The 16,981-nt window shown below is 44.5% G+C and overlaps 1 protein-coding gene across 1 annotated transcript in view; it reads left to right on the top strand.

Annotated features, from left to right (window-relative positions):
- KPNA3 (karyopherin subunit alpha 3) overlaps positions 1-3,591 on the top strand; it is a 51,901-nt gene extending 48,310 nt beyond the window's left edge. The window contains exon 17 of the mRNA XM_086620729.1: positions 872-3,591. Coding sequence (XP_086476855.1) covers positions 872-970 — 99 coding nt within the window. The 3' untranslated portion in view covers positions 971-3,591. The remainder of the gene's footprint in view (positions 1-871) is intronic.
- The last annotated feature ends 13,390 nt before the right edge of the window (positions 3,592-16,981 follow it).

Raw genomic sequence — 16,981 nt, 5'->3', positions numbered from 1 at the left:
TTTGGGGTGAGTCAGTTCTGACGTCCGCACTGCTCCAAGGCAGAAAGCTATTTAGACCCCCCGCACGAGGGCTCTTCCCTGCCTCAGAATGACACACGGTTTAAAACGAGGCATATGGTTCCCGCAGCCTGGTTTGTAGAGGTGGTGTGCTCAGAGAACAGATGCAGCAGATGATTTGGAGGGAGATGGGTAGGGTTTGACGTTGTGCGTATTGATGCTACTGACCATGTTATTTGCTGTTCCTAGTGGCAGTAAATACCTAAATTCTAACACATCTGAGGAATTTGGGTAAAGTTGGGTAGTTTTGTCTTTCGTTGTATATCCATAGAGTAATGAAATACTTTTGGTTTAAAAAAAAAATCAGATGGTGCTTATGAGAGCTATATAAAACTGGTCTGAAATGAGTAATTCTAAATCTTTCAGATTTCTAGTAGGAGATACTGAGTACTCTTTAAACTTTATATAATTATTTCTGTCAGCTGCCGATAAAAAAATACTTTTGTGTTGAAAGAAAACAGGAGAAAGTACAAAACTAATTTTGGAATTCACAGCTAATGATTAGCCAACTCCAGAAGTATTAAAAATTGGCGTTGAAAATTAAATTGCACCGCTAAAATAGCAACTCCTTTGACCATGCAGCAACCCAGTCTCTAACCATTACAATTTTCTGTTTCCCTAATGGTACTAGAACAGAGGTGATGTGTTGTTCTTTTTAAATATGTTTGAGGAAATGAATTGGAAAAACTGATCTAATTTTGTTGCAATAAAATATTAAAAACCAGAAAATATGAACATTTGTGAATCTCTTCTATGTGTACTGAATTGTGCAGGGAATTGGCCTCTCATGTATTTTTGTTGTTGTATTTTATAGATCGATGAAGATCCCAATCTCATTCCTGAAGCCACTCAAGGAGGTACTTACAACTTTGACCCGACGGCCAACCTTCAAACAAAAGAATTTAATTTTTAAGTTGAAAAAAGTGCAGCTTCTCTGTCCCACACCAGAATGAAGCACCACCAGATGGCTACCAAGTGAAGAAACAAAAGGCTCCAAGACACACATGCCTCTTCGTTTTGATGCTTCTAAAGCAAGCCATGTATCGGTCACTTTGCAGTTGCCAAACGTCACTATCACATGGACTGTAAATGCATATGCATGATCTCTTAAACTGTTTCAGAATTCTTTTTAACAGTCCCAACTACCTTTTTTTGCCTTTTTCCTGGTGCCACATGCTGACAACCGCAACCTGCAGTTTTGTTAAGAATATTCCATAGTGGTGGCACATTGGCTTTCCACGGAAAAGTAGCTTCTTTGGAAAATGGTGCGCTGTGGATCAAGACACTTTGGTATGATGCGTACATTTTGGAAGACTTTACAAGGGCCCAGTTTGCTCTGAGCCTCCATCATCGTCCTCCACAAACATATTTTCATATACTTTATGTGGAAGAATAGATTCAAAAATGCAAGCCAAATGAATTTCATTGGTGAAACTGAAATAAAAGTAACTTAAAAATAAAAACAAACACTTGGCAATTGATTAAACACTTAAGTTTAAAACAAACAAAAAAACTACTTCAGCTATAAGTAATTGATGTGTGTTCATTAACTGCCTCAGAAACCAGGGTTGGAGAATGAACTGTAGATTTGGACTGGTAAAGCTTTTGCCATTATACCTAATTTTTGAGAACAGCGAGCCCTATTTGACCACTCACTTCAGCCTGTGTGTTCCTGCTGTTTTGAAGTAATCAAATGCTGTGCATGGTATTTTACCTGAGCTACAACCTGTTATGGACTTGAACTTCTGTTTAAGCTGAAAGCAAGAGTCCCAGACTGTAGGGAAAAAAAAAACACAACACACCAACAACAAAATCTGTCCAAAAATTTATTAGTTAAAAAGAATCTTGCTTTCAACTTTCAGTAGTCAATATATTTTGTTTTAAATTGATAATTGGGTATGGTTGATTTATATTGGGTTTAAACTGTGGAGCTTTCATGTTTACTGTAATTTAGTCTTAAACTATTTTTACTTAGTAACCAGTGCTTATGATGATGTGGTTGGCAACAAACCAGCAACTACTTAGAAGCGTCATAAAAGCTTCATTCTTGGAGTATTGGAAGAGTAATTCAGAAATTAGTCTCAAATCTTATTCACATGATTGAAAAAGGATACAAACTGGTTGATGTGTGAGGCTGTATGGAAGCTGCCGTTATTCAGCATAAACCTGATGTGCAGCGCACATTAAATAATTTTACATAAGGTATGTGAGGTCCTTGCTTTTGGAAAACCGTCTGACCCAGTCATTTTCAAAGGGATTTTGGTATCGCTGGGGTGAAGGTCGATAATTTTGAAATTCTGTAAGCTATCACACAAACTGGTTTTGTTGCTGTTGTTTACTGGGTGTAATTTCCCAATGCATTGATGTGAAGGGATAGAAAAATCTAAACTAATTTAGTTATTGGATGTGGGTTGTATTTACTGTGATGAAGATAAGGACAGATGCCATCAGAGCTTTGTGGATCAGCTGTTTTTCCACTGATGAACAACGCATAGCAGGTGTGCATTCATTAAATATATATCTGCCAAGGTGGAGCCACTTTAAAGAGTGAGTTGTCTTGTATCTCAACGGGATACAAGCGTATGTTTAAACTGCAAGATTTTTACTTGCTAGATAATCTGTTTTAATATAGTGGTTTGGCCTCTGATTATTTATAGGTTTTATAAATTTTAGAATCAATTTCTCTTTAAGGTGGCTCAGATTTTTCAACTCTTGTGCACATAAAATTGAGTTGAAGTTCATTGTGCCTTTTTTCTTTTCCCAGAAGTTGAGTTGAAGCTTCATATGGTAACTGCATCCTATTCACACACTATAGTCTAAAATCTTGAAACTGTGTGGTGTTCGCTAAAAAAACTAAACAATAAAAAGTCAAAGTTAGGTAAGGTCACAAAGTTTTTGTGAAATTAGAGTTCCAGCAGATGTTATTGTGAACAAATATTTCCCCCTCCCTTCTAATTCAACTTAGTCTCCTTATATGCCATATAGACTGACGGATACCCTGTTCAGCCTGCACTCGCTATTATCCCAGAGATTCCATACAAATTGATACTGAAAGAACAGTTTTCCACTACTGTGAAGATTTGATCCTTTTCTTGCACTCAATGCATTACATTCAAAGTGAACATCGGAGAACTGGGTAAGGCAGGACAAAGCGTTTGCTCAGTTCTTTCTGTTGTGACCTTATCAGCTTTCGATTGGGATTGCACCATTTCATAGTTAATAAAGGAAACAAAGTATATTGCTGCACTTTTACGTTTTCAGAACAGTGTTTAAAATTGCATTGTTTTTATTATTTTTTTAAACTATCAGTTAAAATAGACTAAAACGTTCTTTCAAAGAGGCATCTAAATGTGTTCCTAATTTTGTATATGGGCTTAGGTTTTGTAACCAATAAAAAGCTGCTATCAAATACTATAAAAAAAATGCAAGAACTTATTTTGAAGACTATGAAGCTGCTTAGTCTACACAGATTGACTTTTAGGGGTTTTTGTCTTTGACTACATATTAGTTAGCGGAACTCGGCATCCAAGTTTGAAGTATGTTACAAGAATGAATAAAGTAAGCTAATGCAGTCATCTCTGAAACTTTGGATACTGTTCCAGTACGGAGTTTTATACTTTTTAAGGAGGCGTTTCCCAAAGGTGTACAGGAGGCCGTGGTAAGTGGGCTGCAGCTGATCTACATAACCATATTAAATCATGACTTCGGTTTAAAGGTTTGAAGGTGCACCATAATGTCAAGAAACTCACTGTCGTTTTCTACCTCTAGAAGTGTCCTTCTCAGGCTCCCAGTGCTAGTAGGCTCCGACAGCTGATTCAACGTTAATTTTAAGCTCGGGATGCTGTACAAGCAGGCCCAACTCCTTCTGCCCCGTGTTCTTTGGGGAGGGAGTACGCACCAAGACCACCTTTAGGCAGGAGATTGGCCTTCCATGGCTGTCGCTGGGAGGGGTGGGATGGCCACATGTCCCTCACCTCGGACACGAGTGACCCCGTGGGGGGGGCACCGCTCGGGGACAGACTGGAGCCAAGCCAGAGATTTGTGTTGTCCGGTGGCCTGCTAATTAGTACAGTCCTGCTTTAATTACATGATGGCAGTAGTGGAGAACCACCTCTTACTGCTGGAGAGGTGTCTGCAACTCCAGCTGTGGCTTTGCCATGCTTGCTCCGTATCAGTCGGGTGAGTCACCTGGAGAAGCCCCTCTCCCTCACTGGGTAGATTGACGGAGACGAGCTTACAGTGCCTTATTTTAATCTTTACAAATGCTCTTCCATGGGGATATAAAGGATAAAGATCTTGAAATATCCCAACTTGCATTTCCAAAAGCAGCTTAATCTCTTTGGTTCCTTCAGCTTTCAGTTGATAAAATGAAACTCTTGAATTGTGGCTTTTTTGCAACCTGTTACCCATCCAGTAGGTCCTATCTAGGTGACTTGAAAGACATTACATTGGAATAAAGAATGCATTAGTTTAAGAGACGTTTTATTTAGAAAGAATAAGACCTAGAAAATACCGTAATGTTCCCCATACTTCTAAAACTGTAAACACTTTAATTTTGTTTGCTTACTCTGCTAAACGGAAAAATGAGTAAGAAGATCCACTAACAGGCTTATTTCTTTAAAATTTTTAAAAATCTCTGTGGGCCGAATGATAGTTCAGGCATATTTTGTTATTTTGTTATTTTGTTATTCTAATCTGATCTATAATGTCCTCTGGATTCCCAGTGTGTTTCAAACTAGTCTTTTCTACTGGAGCAGCCTAGTTGTGTTGTGTCCTTTCTATTTTGTTGCATAAAAAATACTCCCTTTTGTGTCATAATTGTGCTTCTATTCAAACGTATGTAGGACAACAAATTATGCCAAGCCATTAGAAAGCACTTTTCAAGAAGAAAAGGAAAAAAAAAACAACCCACAGTAGAAGACCATGGGTTCTGACAGGCAAAGCCTTGGGAGATTTCGCTGCAGGGGTTTGTCATGATGGAAGGGTGAGCTGGAGCCACCTGAGCTGCTCAGGTCTGCTTCAGGGTGGTACGTACTTCACATCACTTAGGAAAATTGCCTCCTGTTAAGGCTTGGAGTTAGGAACTAGAGCAGCTTTGCACTTTCTCAATTCTGGTTTGTGTGTACGTTATCCTGCTGCAGAAGCAGAAACTGGGCAGGTCTGGTCTGTGCTGCTGGCTTAGACCCAGAGGTCTCCAGCTGCCGCTGCAGCCGCATGAGCAGCTTCCTCTTCAAATGCACTCATAATACAGCTTTCTTGAGCAGCGTGCAAGTTTATAAAGGAACGTAGTAGCTGGGTTTTTTCCCAACTTTTAGTTTCAAAAAATTATGCTGGGGACGTTACAGCCTTGTGTATCACACCTAAGAATATTAAAACCATGATTCTTGTGTTTTAAAATGAAGGCCAAAGTCTTCACTGCTCTCTGCCTTTGTCTGCAGCAGTAAAAACAGGTGAATGTCACCATGCGACCTCAGAGGAAAAATGGCAAGTTTCGTGAAGGATTTAGATGCCCTGTGGGAGGGCTCGTCCCTGGACACACTGAGGGAACTGCAGGAGGTTAGTTTTCAGTTTGCTCAATGTACATTAAGTAGGGCCCAGGGACACACGAAGATGTGGAAGATGGATTAACCATCCACCTCTTTACTAAACGAGGTCCTGTGGGAAACTGTGGTGGTTGGATTTTTCTAACGTGCTGAAATGAAGCAGAAGAGAGCTCGTGTCTGCATCTTAGTTATTTGCAAGCTGATCATCTTTAGTGGCCTTTTTTTCCCCCTTTTTTTTTAGCTCATGGAGCCAGAGGATCCTCCACACAAATTCTCTGTACATAAAAAGGGAGGATGACATTAAAATTTGCCAGTGGCTTCAGCAAGTTCAATTCTAGGTTTGTGCAGGGAGATGCTTAGGAAAGCCGCACCTGTTGCCCTGGGATTAGATGCATCACTATTCCTTTCTGCTCAATGCAGTTTACAGCTGGCTTCCCCTGCATTTCATCCCACATCCTGATAGGGCTCCCTGAAATCTAAATACTGCCTGCATTTTATAATAGTGAAAATAAGGGATAAACTCCTTCTCCTCTCCTTGCCATAGTGACCCTAGTTTATGGGAGAAATGACTGCAGTGAGGTCTGGCCTTGTCCCTGTTATTGTGAGAATATTTGACATCAGTTCTCTGGGAACAGCTTGTGTGGCCTTGGGTTTTGTCGTTTTAAGCACGGCAGCACATAGGAAATCTCAGGGGATGAAATGTGTGTAGAGGGAGTCTTTGGACTTGTCAAATTCTCATGTTTAAATCAAATACTTACAAAGTTTCCAAAAATGTGTAGCTTTGTTAAAACAAGGTGGTCTTCCAGTTTTTGGATCCCTCAGTCCCTGTTACGTTTCACATCCCTGAGCCATTGCCTTTACTGGTTTAGAACGAATCTTAAAAATTAAAAAAAAAAGAAGAGGTCAAAAGCCCACCTTTTTTTCTGCATGTTTGGAAGCGAACAAAAATGTTTCGACTGCTGTTAAAACACCTGCTGACGCCTGCGTCTGACATGGAAAAACTTCCGTCCAAAAGGCTCGTCTGTGAACTCACAAGGATCTGGATGTGCAGACACTGCGTCGGACACTTAGTGATAATGCTCCCTTCCAGCTCTGTCTGTAATCTCAGCGTTTCAGGGCTCTGTGCTGAAATGTTTAACCCTTTGCTGAGAAAAGGGCGCAGTCCAAGGGGGTGTGTTTAGCAAGGTGGCATCTTGCTGCTTCAGCAGGAGCCTGTTCCTACTCTCCCTGCTATCAAACTGCTGGGGTTTTAAACTTGACCTCGTCAGCAGCAAGGAGCCAAGCGTCTGCACTGAGCTTTGCGTGGCTATCGAGATCCAGGGAAGTGTTTTTAGGGGAGCTCAACTGGAGGTCTCTGCTCAAAATACTAAAGACTGATGGAAACGGAAGAAATCACTGATTGTAGCGGTCAGTTTTCTTTGTATTTGGTATATTAGCAAACATCTGAGCTCTTGAAATACTCCATGAGTTTTACTGACCTCAGCAGTTGCGTGTTAGCCTAAATTTAATAGAAAAAGGATTTGGCCCTTAAAGATGGAAGAGAAAATTTGAGAAGGTAAATCCTACAGGTTTAGAAATGGACGTTCATTAAGCTCCATGATTCTTCTTGGCATAACCCGCAGACTGTTTCTTGTGCTTCCAGTTGCAGCAATACTGTTACAAGTATTCCTCAGAGCCCTTGACCCATCAATTTTTTGCTCTTGCCCTAACCCCATTCACCTAGTCAAAGAGGAACGCTGCAAGCATTGAAGTGTTAGCACTGAAAACTTGGGGGCTCTTTTCTTCTCCCCTCTCTTAGAAAACATCAAAAGAACAGGTCGCTAAATTGCATCAATGTTCCTTCCAAGCTACGTTTGTGTAAGGGCTAAAAGTGGTGGCAGAGGCAAAAGCTCCTCACTGGGCAAGTTTCACGGCTGATTGTGGGCTCCGTGCCTGGGAACTGACCTCCCAAGTCAGACTGTTTGTCTCCGTTACACCTGAGAAAACTCCGTGTGCGCGTAACTTGCTCCAGACTTACTTGGTATGTAGTTGCTCGGAGTTGCAAAGCGGATGGCTGCATGGAGGCGGGCTCGCGGTTTGTCCCTGGAACCGAGCAACTCACTGAGGTGGTTTGCTGCTTAAGATGCTTTTGGTGGCAGCTTGCACCTTGGAAGGTGACTGCTAACTCAGAAGAGGTTAGAAACTGCCCCTTTGTGACTTCTTATGTGGATGTATCGCTGCATTAGGAGCTTAGGTTAGTGTCACCAGATTTAGTCCTGTGATAAAAGCCAAATCGGGAGTTTAACCAGTCTCAGCTCATGCAGGACCGCTACAGTCAGAGCTCCTGTGTGCACTTCTGCTTTGTTTCACAGATGAAAAACCACCTGGGAGAAGTAGCTCAATGACCAGCTGCGTGCTATTGGGACAGGAGCTCTGGCTGGCAGCTGCTTTCCTCCTCTGGGTGACCCAGCTCCTTGGTTTCTGCTAAAAAACAAGGAATAAACTCTTTTGCTTTTGCTGGGGGGTAAAGGTGGCCACTTGGCAGCAATGGACTGTAAGTTGAAATCTAACTTCCCTTTTTGTAACCTGGTGCCTGCTAATTGGCGGGTGTTGGAGCAGGGCACCTTGCCTCCCAGGTGTCTTGGAAATCGCAGTCTCTGTGCGTGAGGCAGCCTGAGCAGATCGGGGAAAACCCGCTCCTTAATGTACTTTGAGTACATTTGGGTTTGTTTCTCATGCTCCCAGGAGAAGGGAGGTGAAGAAAGCATTTTGGGAAGCTTCGTACAGTCAGGCTGTGGGTTTGAAGGTCAGAGGTTTGGAGGTTCCCCTGGGACTCCTCACCAGGGGAAGTCTCCTGGTGGCATCTCCATACAGACGTTTGAGAGACCGCCTGTCCTGGCAGCTTGTGGGTCCATCACACACGCTCCCCTGTGGGACAACAGCAGCTTGGGACATTTGCCAATGAAGTCCTTGGCCTCAAACACTCCGTGGTGCAGTGCGTTGCCCCAGCACCAATGACCTGTCACCTTAAAGAGCCCAGAAGTCCATCTCAAGCTGCAACAGCTTTCCTCCAGCTCTGCAGGGATCACTGTGGTTATCAACACAGCCTCGGGAGGACATCTCCAGCTTTCCAGCACTGCCAGCTCTGCCGGAAAGCATCTTTCCCAACAGCTAGGTGAAGAGGTTGGAGCAAACTCCCACAAGAGCCATGTCCTAGCCTAGACCTCAACTTCTACCTAAACTCAGTGTTTAAAGCCTCCTTAAGTATAATGTCAGAAGAAAAGGCTGAGGGGAGGCTTAATGTTTTAAATATATGAAAGGCAGTTGTAGAGCTGACATGAATAGGTTGGTCTTACTGGGAATACAACAAGAAATGCAGTCAGCAAAGAAAGGAGTCTAGGAGGGATGCTAGAAAATCTCCTATGAGTAGGGAGAGAGTCACTAGAGAAATACACCACCTTTTTATTCCACCCTGTTTAAGGACAAGTCAGTGAAGTCCCATGGGAAGGAGCCGGGGAGTGACCAGCAGACCTGGGCACAGCCATGCCATCTTGGCCTCTCCTCTTGCCTGGTGAGTACCAGAAGTTGTGTTTCCCCGGGGCGATGGGAGATGAGGCCAGTGAATTCTCCAGTCTGGCGCCCGACCGTGTGAGCTGGGCTGAGAACGGGCAGTTGTGGCCTGGTGGCAGTACAGGAAAATAAATTATGTGGGAGGGATCTCTCCCCAGTTTATCATCAATCTGTCACACGTATTGTAGTCATGCCGTTGGTATTCCTGTGCCCACAGAGCAAAAATGGCTTGAAGTGCTTAGGGGAACCATCACTCTGCAGGCTGAAAACCACCTCCCAGGCAAGAGCTTTGCATGGTCGTGGCAGAGCCCAGCCCCTGCTCCCCGCTACCTCCTGGCCACCCTGGCAGGCAAAATCCCACTCCCTCATCCTCGGCCCTCGATGAAGAGCAGACAGCTTTGCGCAGCCTTGTAGGAAGTGTGGGCAACGTGGGACAGGCACGTCTGGCCTGTAGCACAGCAGTGTGGGCTCCCAACTGCTCCAGAGGCTTGCAGGGTGGCTGTCCGGAGGCTTGACCCCTCCAAACACACTGGGCACATGGATGGAGAGGTCTCCTTTTTTTGGCTTCTACATTTCACATTTCTCTTGCAAAAGGAGCTTCGATTTTTCCCTTCTTGCAGCAGGTGCTTTGCAGCACTGCTCCTCTCCTGCAGGCTCCCAAAAGTCACAATCGGGTGTCGTGTCAGTACGGGCAGTGGCACAGCAAGGTGGCAGGAGGAGGACGTCTGTGCCCACCAGGGCCCCCAGCACGTGTTAGGGCAGGAAGGGTTTGTCGACCGCTGCAGCAGCCACCCGCAGCCCTCCCTGCCGCCAGCAGTGAGACCAGCAGCCAGGGCACCCTTGTGCTGCTGCCCACTTGCTTTTTTTATTCCTTTAATCTGACAGCTTCTGGTGGGCTTCAGGAGAGCTCCGTTAGCTCTGTTGGAGATTAAATGCATTTCGGCCTGAGCAGCCGTGGTTATTGAGCATGGTGTTTCAATTATGGCTGTGTACAGACCAACGTTCACTTCTGCAGCAATTCCTGCGGTGTGGGAATCTCAGCATCTTCAAGGTTTCCTGGAAGTCGGCTTCCCGGACAGGTCCCTCAGCTTGAAAGCACCTTGCTCCCAGTCCCTCCTGCTTGTCGAGGGCATTTGCCCAGATGAGAGCGGGTGTTATGCAGGATGTTGCAGCTGAGGAGATTGGATAGAACAGCAGGGGAAAACCACATTCTTTCTCTTCCAGCTCATTTGGAAAAAAAAGGTGTTCTTACACAAAGCCTGATGTGGCTGTAATCCATCAAGTGCTAAACCAGCGTGAAGGCACGGCGAGATTCCCACCAACCGTTCCTGCAACTGACTCAGGTGAGCATCACCCACACATCACCAAACCTGGAATGACAAAAGTCTCCGAGAAAAATTACAGTAGCTTTTAAAAATTATTTTTATTTCACAGTTTCTAAACTTTTAAAAATTAAAATGAAACATTTATGTAGCACTGACAGTTTCTGTTTCTGGGAAGATCTTTGTCCTGAAGCTACAGTGTGGAGCACGTACTGCAGTATCAGCTGTGGCTTATTCCCTTGGACTGACTGTGCCGGCTTCAGTTGCTGAATAGACACGCAGTGCTGGGAATACACAACGCAGTGGCCCAAACTAGGTATAAATAAATGAAAATCCAGGCAGGACATGACAAAAAAAACAACCAAACAAACCAGTCTGACACCACTGTCCCTGGTTTTTAGGGTTTGGGGGATTGTTTTGCTTCTTCTTCTTTTTTTTTTTTTTTCAGATGTGTTATTTATATTGTTACTTTATCTTTTTTTTTCCCTTTTTAAAAGGTTGACATGACTTTTAGTGCAGTACTTGTACTACCGTCATGGATATAACATGCAGTCTCAAAATTCACAGCAAGTATGTTCTCAAATGCTCTTTCCTTGCACCTATTTTCTTTCCTGGGGCACATCGCCTTCCAGAAAATAGCAAGAAGCTCCATTGATTTCCAGCACCAAAATGAGACTGAAATAATTTAATTTGGATGCATCTCCCATGAGGAAGACAGCAGAGACCGCGAGATGCTTCCGTGTGGCTGGAGCACTAGTGGTGGTGAGCCGGGCAGTTAGGGAACCGCATCTCAGCAGACTCCTGCCTGCTGGTGATGAAATCAAAGCGACAGGCAAAAGCAGGGTGAGCTGGGGCCAGCCCCAAGGACGTAGCAAGGCACGGCCTGCCATAAGCCAGTCTGTGGCATTTTTGACTTCTCCCTCTGGCCAAGGCCCTAATCTTTCCTCGAGAGTTAACACTCACCGGGTCACCCACTGTATTTTGCAAAGTATCTGTTCTTCTGCAGTTTTCCTGCATTGGAGCCTTCCTGCCAGTGGTGACACATGAGCTCCCATGCGGCGGTGGAGGCGGCTAATGGGGTCTTCAGCTCTGCCAGGGGAGGGAACAAGGAGGTCATTTGTTACCTCTGCTGATGGTGCTGGGGGGACAGATAGCAATGTGAGCAATTTTTTTTATATGGGATGAAGACAGGGTGCAGAAAAGAACAACAAAAATATTGAGGCTGTTTTCTTTATCGAAGACAGAACAGCATCTGATTGAAGTAAGTCACAAGGGCTTCCTCCCAGGGAGAAAATACAGGAGAATAAAGGTCTCTGTAAGGGAGAAAGCCCAGAGGGAACCAAGGGGTCAAACCAGGGCCTTCCTGCCAGGTCATGGTGCCCATATCACCCAAAGCCCTGAGGTTGCCTGCAGCCATCTCCACCAGAACACATTCCCGACCTCCTGGTCGTTCCCACGTGCTGTCTTTGAAGAGCTGCCTTTTCTCAGGTGCACGGCGGGCGTTGTCCCCATCCTTCCCGGGGCAGCTCTGGAGGCTCAGGACCACTTTTCTGTGATTGCAGGCCAAAACCTGCTCTTCCTTGCTGAGCTTCCCTTGCTTTGCCAGTGATGAGCTCATCCCATCTTGCAGAAACAGGGCGTCCTCAGGGATGGTCTGTTATGTTTTGCCTCCGTATTGACCTTTCTCCAGGAACACGGGGAAGCTAATTTTCCATCCTTGTGAAAGCTCAACCCTGAGGGATGCTGTGCAGACACCTTATAGCTGGTGCAGTGCTGAACTGCTCCAGCCCTGTACTGACCCAAACCTTATGTCTCTGGAAATACTGCCTGTGTTGGGGGATGGACTTTTAGCATTGGTCTTCATTTATGCTATTATCAAAGAAAAGGACTACTGCTAAGTGCTGTCAAAACCCAGAAAATAATGAGGTGTAAAGTACATGTCTTTATGAGCAGAACCCTTGCCTGATCGTACGCCCCGGGAAATGAGGGCCCAGGAAATGAGGGCCTCGGCTCTGCTCTCAGCTGGTACTTTCCTTCCCTAGGAAACTTCCAGTTTGGTCTTTCCAAAGTCCTTTCCCTCCGATATCAAACCTCACGTGGACCTGTGTGAGTTTATCCACTCCCTGCAGAAACCAGTGGCTTTGTAACCCCGCCAGTTTGGTTAAAAAGCAAATCTTTCTCCTACGTCTGAGGCGACGCAGAGCGTTACCGCAGAGCGATGGTCGCCAAGCGGTTTTTGATTGTGCGAATGGTTGTGACCTCTTGAAAAAACCCTCGTTGCCACATCCAAATGGGGTTAGCCAGCACAGGCTAAAAAAAAAATTAACAAAAATCTGAGGCCTAAAGGAGAATTTAAGAAGAGTTGGTCAACTCTGGGAGCTCCAGGGAGATCGTTTCTCACAGCAATTAGGAGACATGATATTGATGGCGCCAGACTGATTTAAAGCATTAGAGCTTTCGAGGTGACAAGCGTCGCATCAGGTTTACACTTCTGGTCTGACCACAGAGAGCAGGCAGGGGCATGGGCAGAGGGGAATGCGCTTGCTGGGTCTGGGTTGGCATTGCCTTTCACAGCGGCTGGCTAATTTGACTTTTCTTTTCCTTTTTGCAGGAATTTTATATAAATCACATTGTGTGAAGTACGAGGTGGAGGGATGATGCACTCCCAGCCATGGATGCATTGCTGAGGTCCTAACTTAAACGCCAGCCCTCACCTGGCATTTTTAATGATAGCTGGATGGCAAGCTCAGGGCTTCGACTTGAGCAAATGCATCACAAAAAAAATCAAGTATCGGAAAGTTTAGATGAAGACCAGTTAATTAACCCTTTGAAGGCTGTAATGTCTGGAACTGTAGTTTGTCATTTGTCTTAGCCATAATTGCGTGACTAGTTTTTAATACCATTTGGCAATGGTATTATTTTTTTTTAAGAAGTGGCATCACATGTGGTTTTATTCTGTGTTTTTTCATGGTGAGTTAGATGTGGTGAATCTTTATAGGTGGTATTTCAGGGCTTCTTTAAGAGGAGGAAATTAATTTACAGCCCTCAGGTGTAATAAAGCGATAATTAAGACATTCCACTGCATTATTCCACTGCATTGAGAAGCACAACATGAGCCAGCAATGTGCGCTGGCAGCCCAGAAAGCAAATCATACCCTGGGCTGCATCAAAAGGAGCGTGGCCAGCAGGTCGAGGGAGGTGATTCTGCCCCTCTACTCTGCTCTCGTGAGACCCCACCTGGAATACTGCATTCAGCTCTGGAGTCCCCAGCACAAAAAGGACATGGAACTGCTGGAGCGAGTCCAGAGGAGGGCCATGAAGATCATCCAAGGGCTGGAGCACCTCTGCTATGAAGACAGGCTAAGAGAGTTGTTCAGTCTGGAGAAGAGAAGGCTCCGGTCTGATCTTATTGCAGCCTTCCAGTACTTAAAGGAGGCCGACAGGAAAGCTGGAGAGGGACTTTTTACAAGGGCGTGTAGTGATAGGACAAGGGGCAATGGCTTTAAACTGAAAGCGGGGAGATTTAGATTGGATATAAGGAAGAAATTCTTCACTCTGAGGGTGGTGAGGCACTGGAATAGGTTGCCTTAGAGAAGTTGTAAATGCCCCATCCCTGGAAGTGTTCAAGGCCGGGTTGGATGAGGCTTTGAGCAACCTGGTGTAGTGGAGGGTGTCCCTGCCCATTGTGGAGGAGTTGGAACTAGATGATCTTTAAGGTCCCTTCCAACCCTAACTATTCTATGATTCTATGATTATACAGCCTGTCTTCTAATAAAAGGGGAGTTTTGCCATCTTTCTTTTTTTCATATTGTAATTGAAAAGAAAGGTCTTCTTAGCTTTTAAAAAAAAAAAATTATTGACTTTTCTTCCTCTAGACATTTCCCAGGTCTCTGTCTGCTACCTTAATACTCTTCTCCCAGTGCTACAGCCGGACACAGCCCCCTCTCATGTGCCCTGTGGCTGCCTGTTCCCTCTCTAAATAGATCATTGGCAACCGTTCATGCCCTTGCCCTGCAGCCCTGGGATCGCGTGGTTCCCCTCTGATCTCAGGCCCTTCAGCAAGGCTGCGGTGCAACTCATCAGAGAAGCCCCATCAATAACTGCAGGGCAAAAGCTGTGTAGGTCCATCCAAAAACAAAGAAATGGTGCCAAAAGTAGAAATCTGGTCATGAGTAAGTAGAAACCGTTTTCTATCATGGACTGGCTGAAATATGGAAGTTCTGAAGAGATCGGGGAAAAGGTGAATCATCTTTCCTGTACTGGTGAAGAGAAGGGGAAAAGGTGAATAGTCCTTCCTGTACTGGTTTTAAAGTTAGTTGTTCCTTCTTCTAGCTCGCTGCTTTCCTTCTCTCTGGGGGCAGATGGAAAACTTCTTGTCAGATATTAAAAAAAAAAAATTGTGCTGGATTCTTAGTTGTGAAAATGGTTTGTTGAAGCTGCTTTGAAAAACGGTCCTATAGAAAGATTAGTGAATCAGTGAGTAAATAGCTATGCCTTTTCATAAACAGTGTGAAAGATGACTGAAGTGTCTTGATGTCCTCAAAAGAGGCAGCAGGCATGGATGCAGCTCCCACTGCAGTGATTGCCACAAAGCAGAAAAGGGACGGGAGGTCCCAAGGCTGGAGGAGCTGATGGCCCTGGGCAAGGAGGCTACTCTGACAGCTCCAAGCAAGGGCAGATACTCACCAGTATGGCTTTTCTCAGAGGAGTGGTAACTGGGAAGATTAAATGCGCAGTTATGGATTCCGGTTATGCTACGGCTAAGGTTAACACATACCAGAGTGCCTCTAAAGGTGTTGGGTTGTTGAACCTCCATCCTTGGAGACATTCAAAACTGCTACACCAGGCCTCAAGCAAGCTGATTTAAGCAGAGTTTTGGACCAGATGTCTTTCCAAACCTTGCTATCCTATGAGTAGGCCACTTTTGCCAATATATTTAAAAGCTCATAGCCACCAGATTCAAGATCACAGAAAAGCAGACCACATTAACAACTAAATACTGACCAGGTCAGTTAAAGAGAGCTGATGAAGCTGTAGGAAGCTACTAGTAGAGTCTGGAGGTGGGATGCAAGTTATAACAAAGGTGGTGGGGGTAAAAAAACAGCAGTGAAACCATTCCCAAGCAATACTCCTCCTCTATAAAGAGAGTTAAATGAATACTTGTTGGTGAAAAAAAAAACCAAGAAGGAAATAAAAGAGAAACAGCCTGCTGTTCCAAACTTCTCCATTTGGCTTTGAGACAGCCAACATCAAGAATAGCAAGTGGATGGACTTAGCATCCAGAAAAGCTGCTAAAAGGGGATCTTGAGCAACCAGAGCGGGCTCTGGGGCCAATAACCCAAAGAATACTTCAAATTTGTGAGGAACCTGAAACAAGGAAATGTCCTAAGGATTTATCTATTTTGCTACTAAGGGAGAAGCTGTGTTATTTCAGAAATCATCACAGAGGCTGTGACATCTATCACACACCCAGGAAGATGGAAACTGTAAGTTCAAAGTTGCCCTCCTGGCTGGAGTCTGTAAGCGCTGATGTTTAAGGGATTAATACCGCTCAGCGTGGCAGAGGCTCTCCTGCAGAATTACCAAGAAAAATAGGTAATAAACTTCCCTCCCTAGAGCTGGCTTCTTCCTGCAAGCCTCCACGCTGCTCCCTTTGAACTGAGCAAGAATTTTGACAATGAAGCATTTAAGTGCTGTTGAGTGAGCATCCTGCAAGCCTTTGATTAAAGCAGTGTATGGCTTATTAGATTGACTTGTTTTAACACACTTTCCAATGCAGGAGAAGAGAGAAAATACTTAGAAGTAAACTCTGGGTTGCTGTTTCAAACATTATGACCCAGCATCATTTTGACAGTCTCTAACAATGGCATAAATGAGCTGAGTAATGTGACTGAGCGTCTAGAAAAGCCTTATTCCAGAAAACAAGGATGTTACATCACATGATGCCCCATGAGATGGGGTATTTTGCCAAATTAGTGCTTCAGGGGAAGTGAGAGCACTTTCAGTAACCAGGATGTTGTTTCGTCAGTTTCAGGCATTCAGGGTTCCCACTGCCAAGAACAACCGCTTCTTCCTCACCTCCTACCTTGCTATTTTAATTTTTAATTAATAGTATCTACCAAAGGCTGGTGGTTACCTCTATTTGCTGCCAGAGCAGCCTATTTTTTCTCTTTAAAGGGCTTAAAAACACTCATAGGGGAATGGGAAGGCTTTGGTGCCTTTTTTAACCCACAGCAGACAATCCCAGAGTCAAATGCACTCATCAAGAGCTTATTAAGAGTAAAACATCATCAGGACAACCCTTCAGTCCATGTTGAGTTTAAGCTATCGCTGATCCTCCACCCTAATTTACAATACTCTGCTTCGTACCATGTGAGGTACAAGACTGAAACACCAGTGAACTCAAAAAGGAGAATTTTTTTGGCACAGCAATGCAACACAGAGCCTTTTGCGCTGTGCCTCTAGGGCTGGTGTTCAAAACGGCCAGATGGACTCCCAAGAAGATGTGGC

Source organism: Tauraco erythrolophus, chromosome 1 (assembly GCF_009769465.1).
Source record: "Tauraco erythrolophus isolate bTauEry1 chromosome 1, bTauEry1.pri, whole genome shotgun sequence".
NCBI lineage: Eukaryota > Metazoa > Chordata > Aves > Musophagiformes > Musophagidae > Tauraco > Tauraco erythrolophus.
Note: the sequence above shows the minus strand (reverse complement) of the source record. Positions and strands in the feature narration are given on the sequence as shown.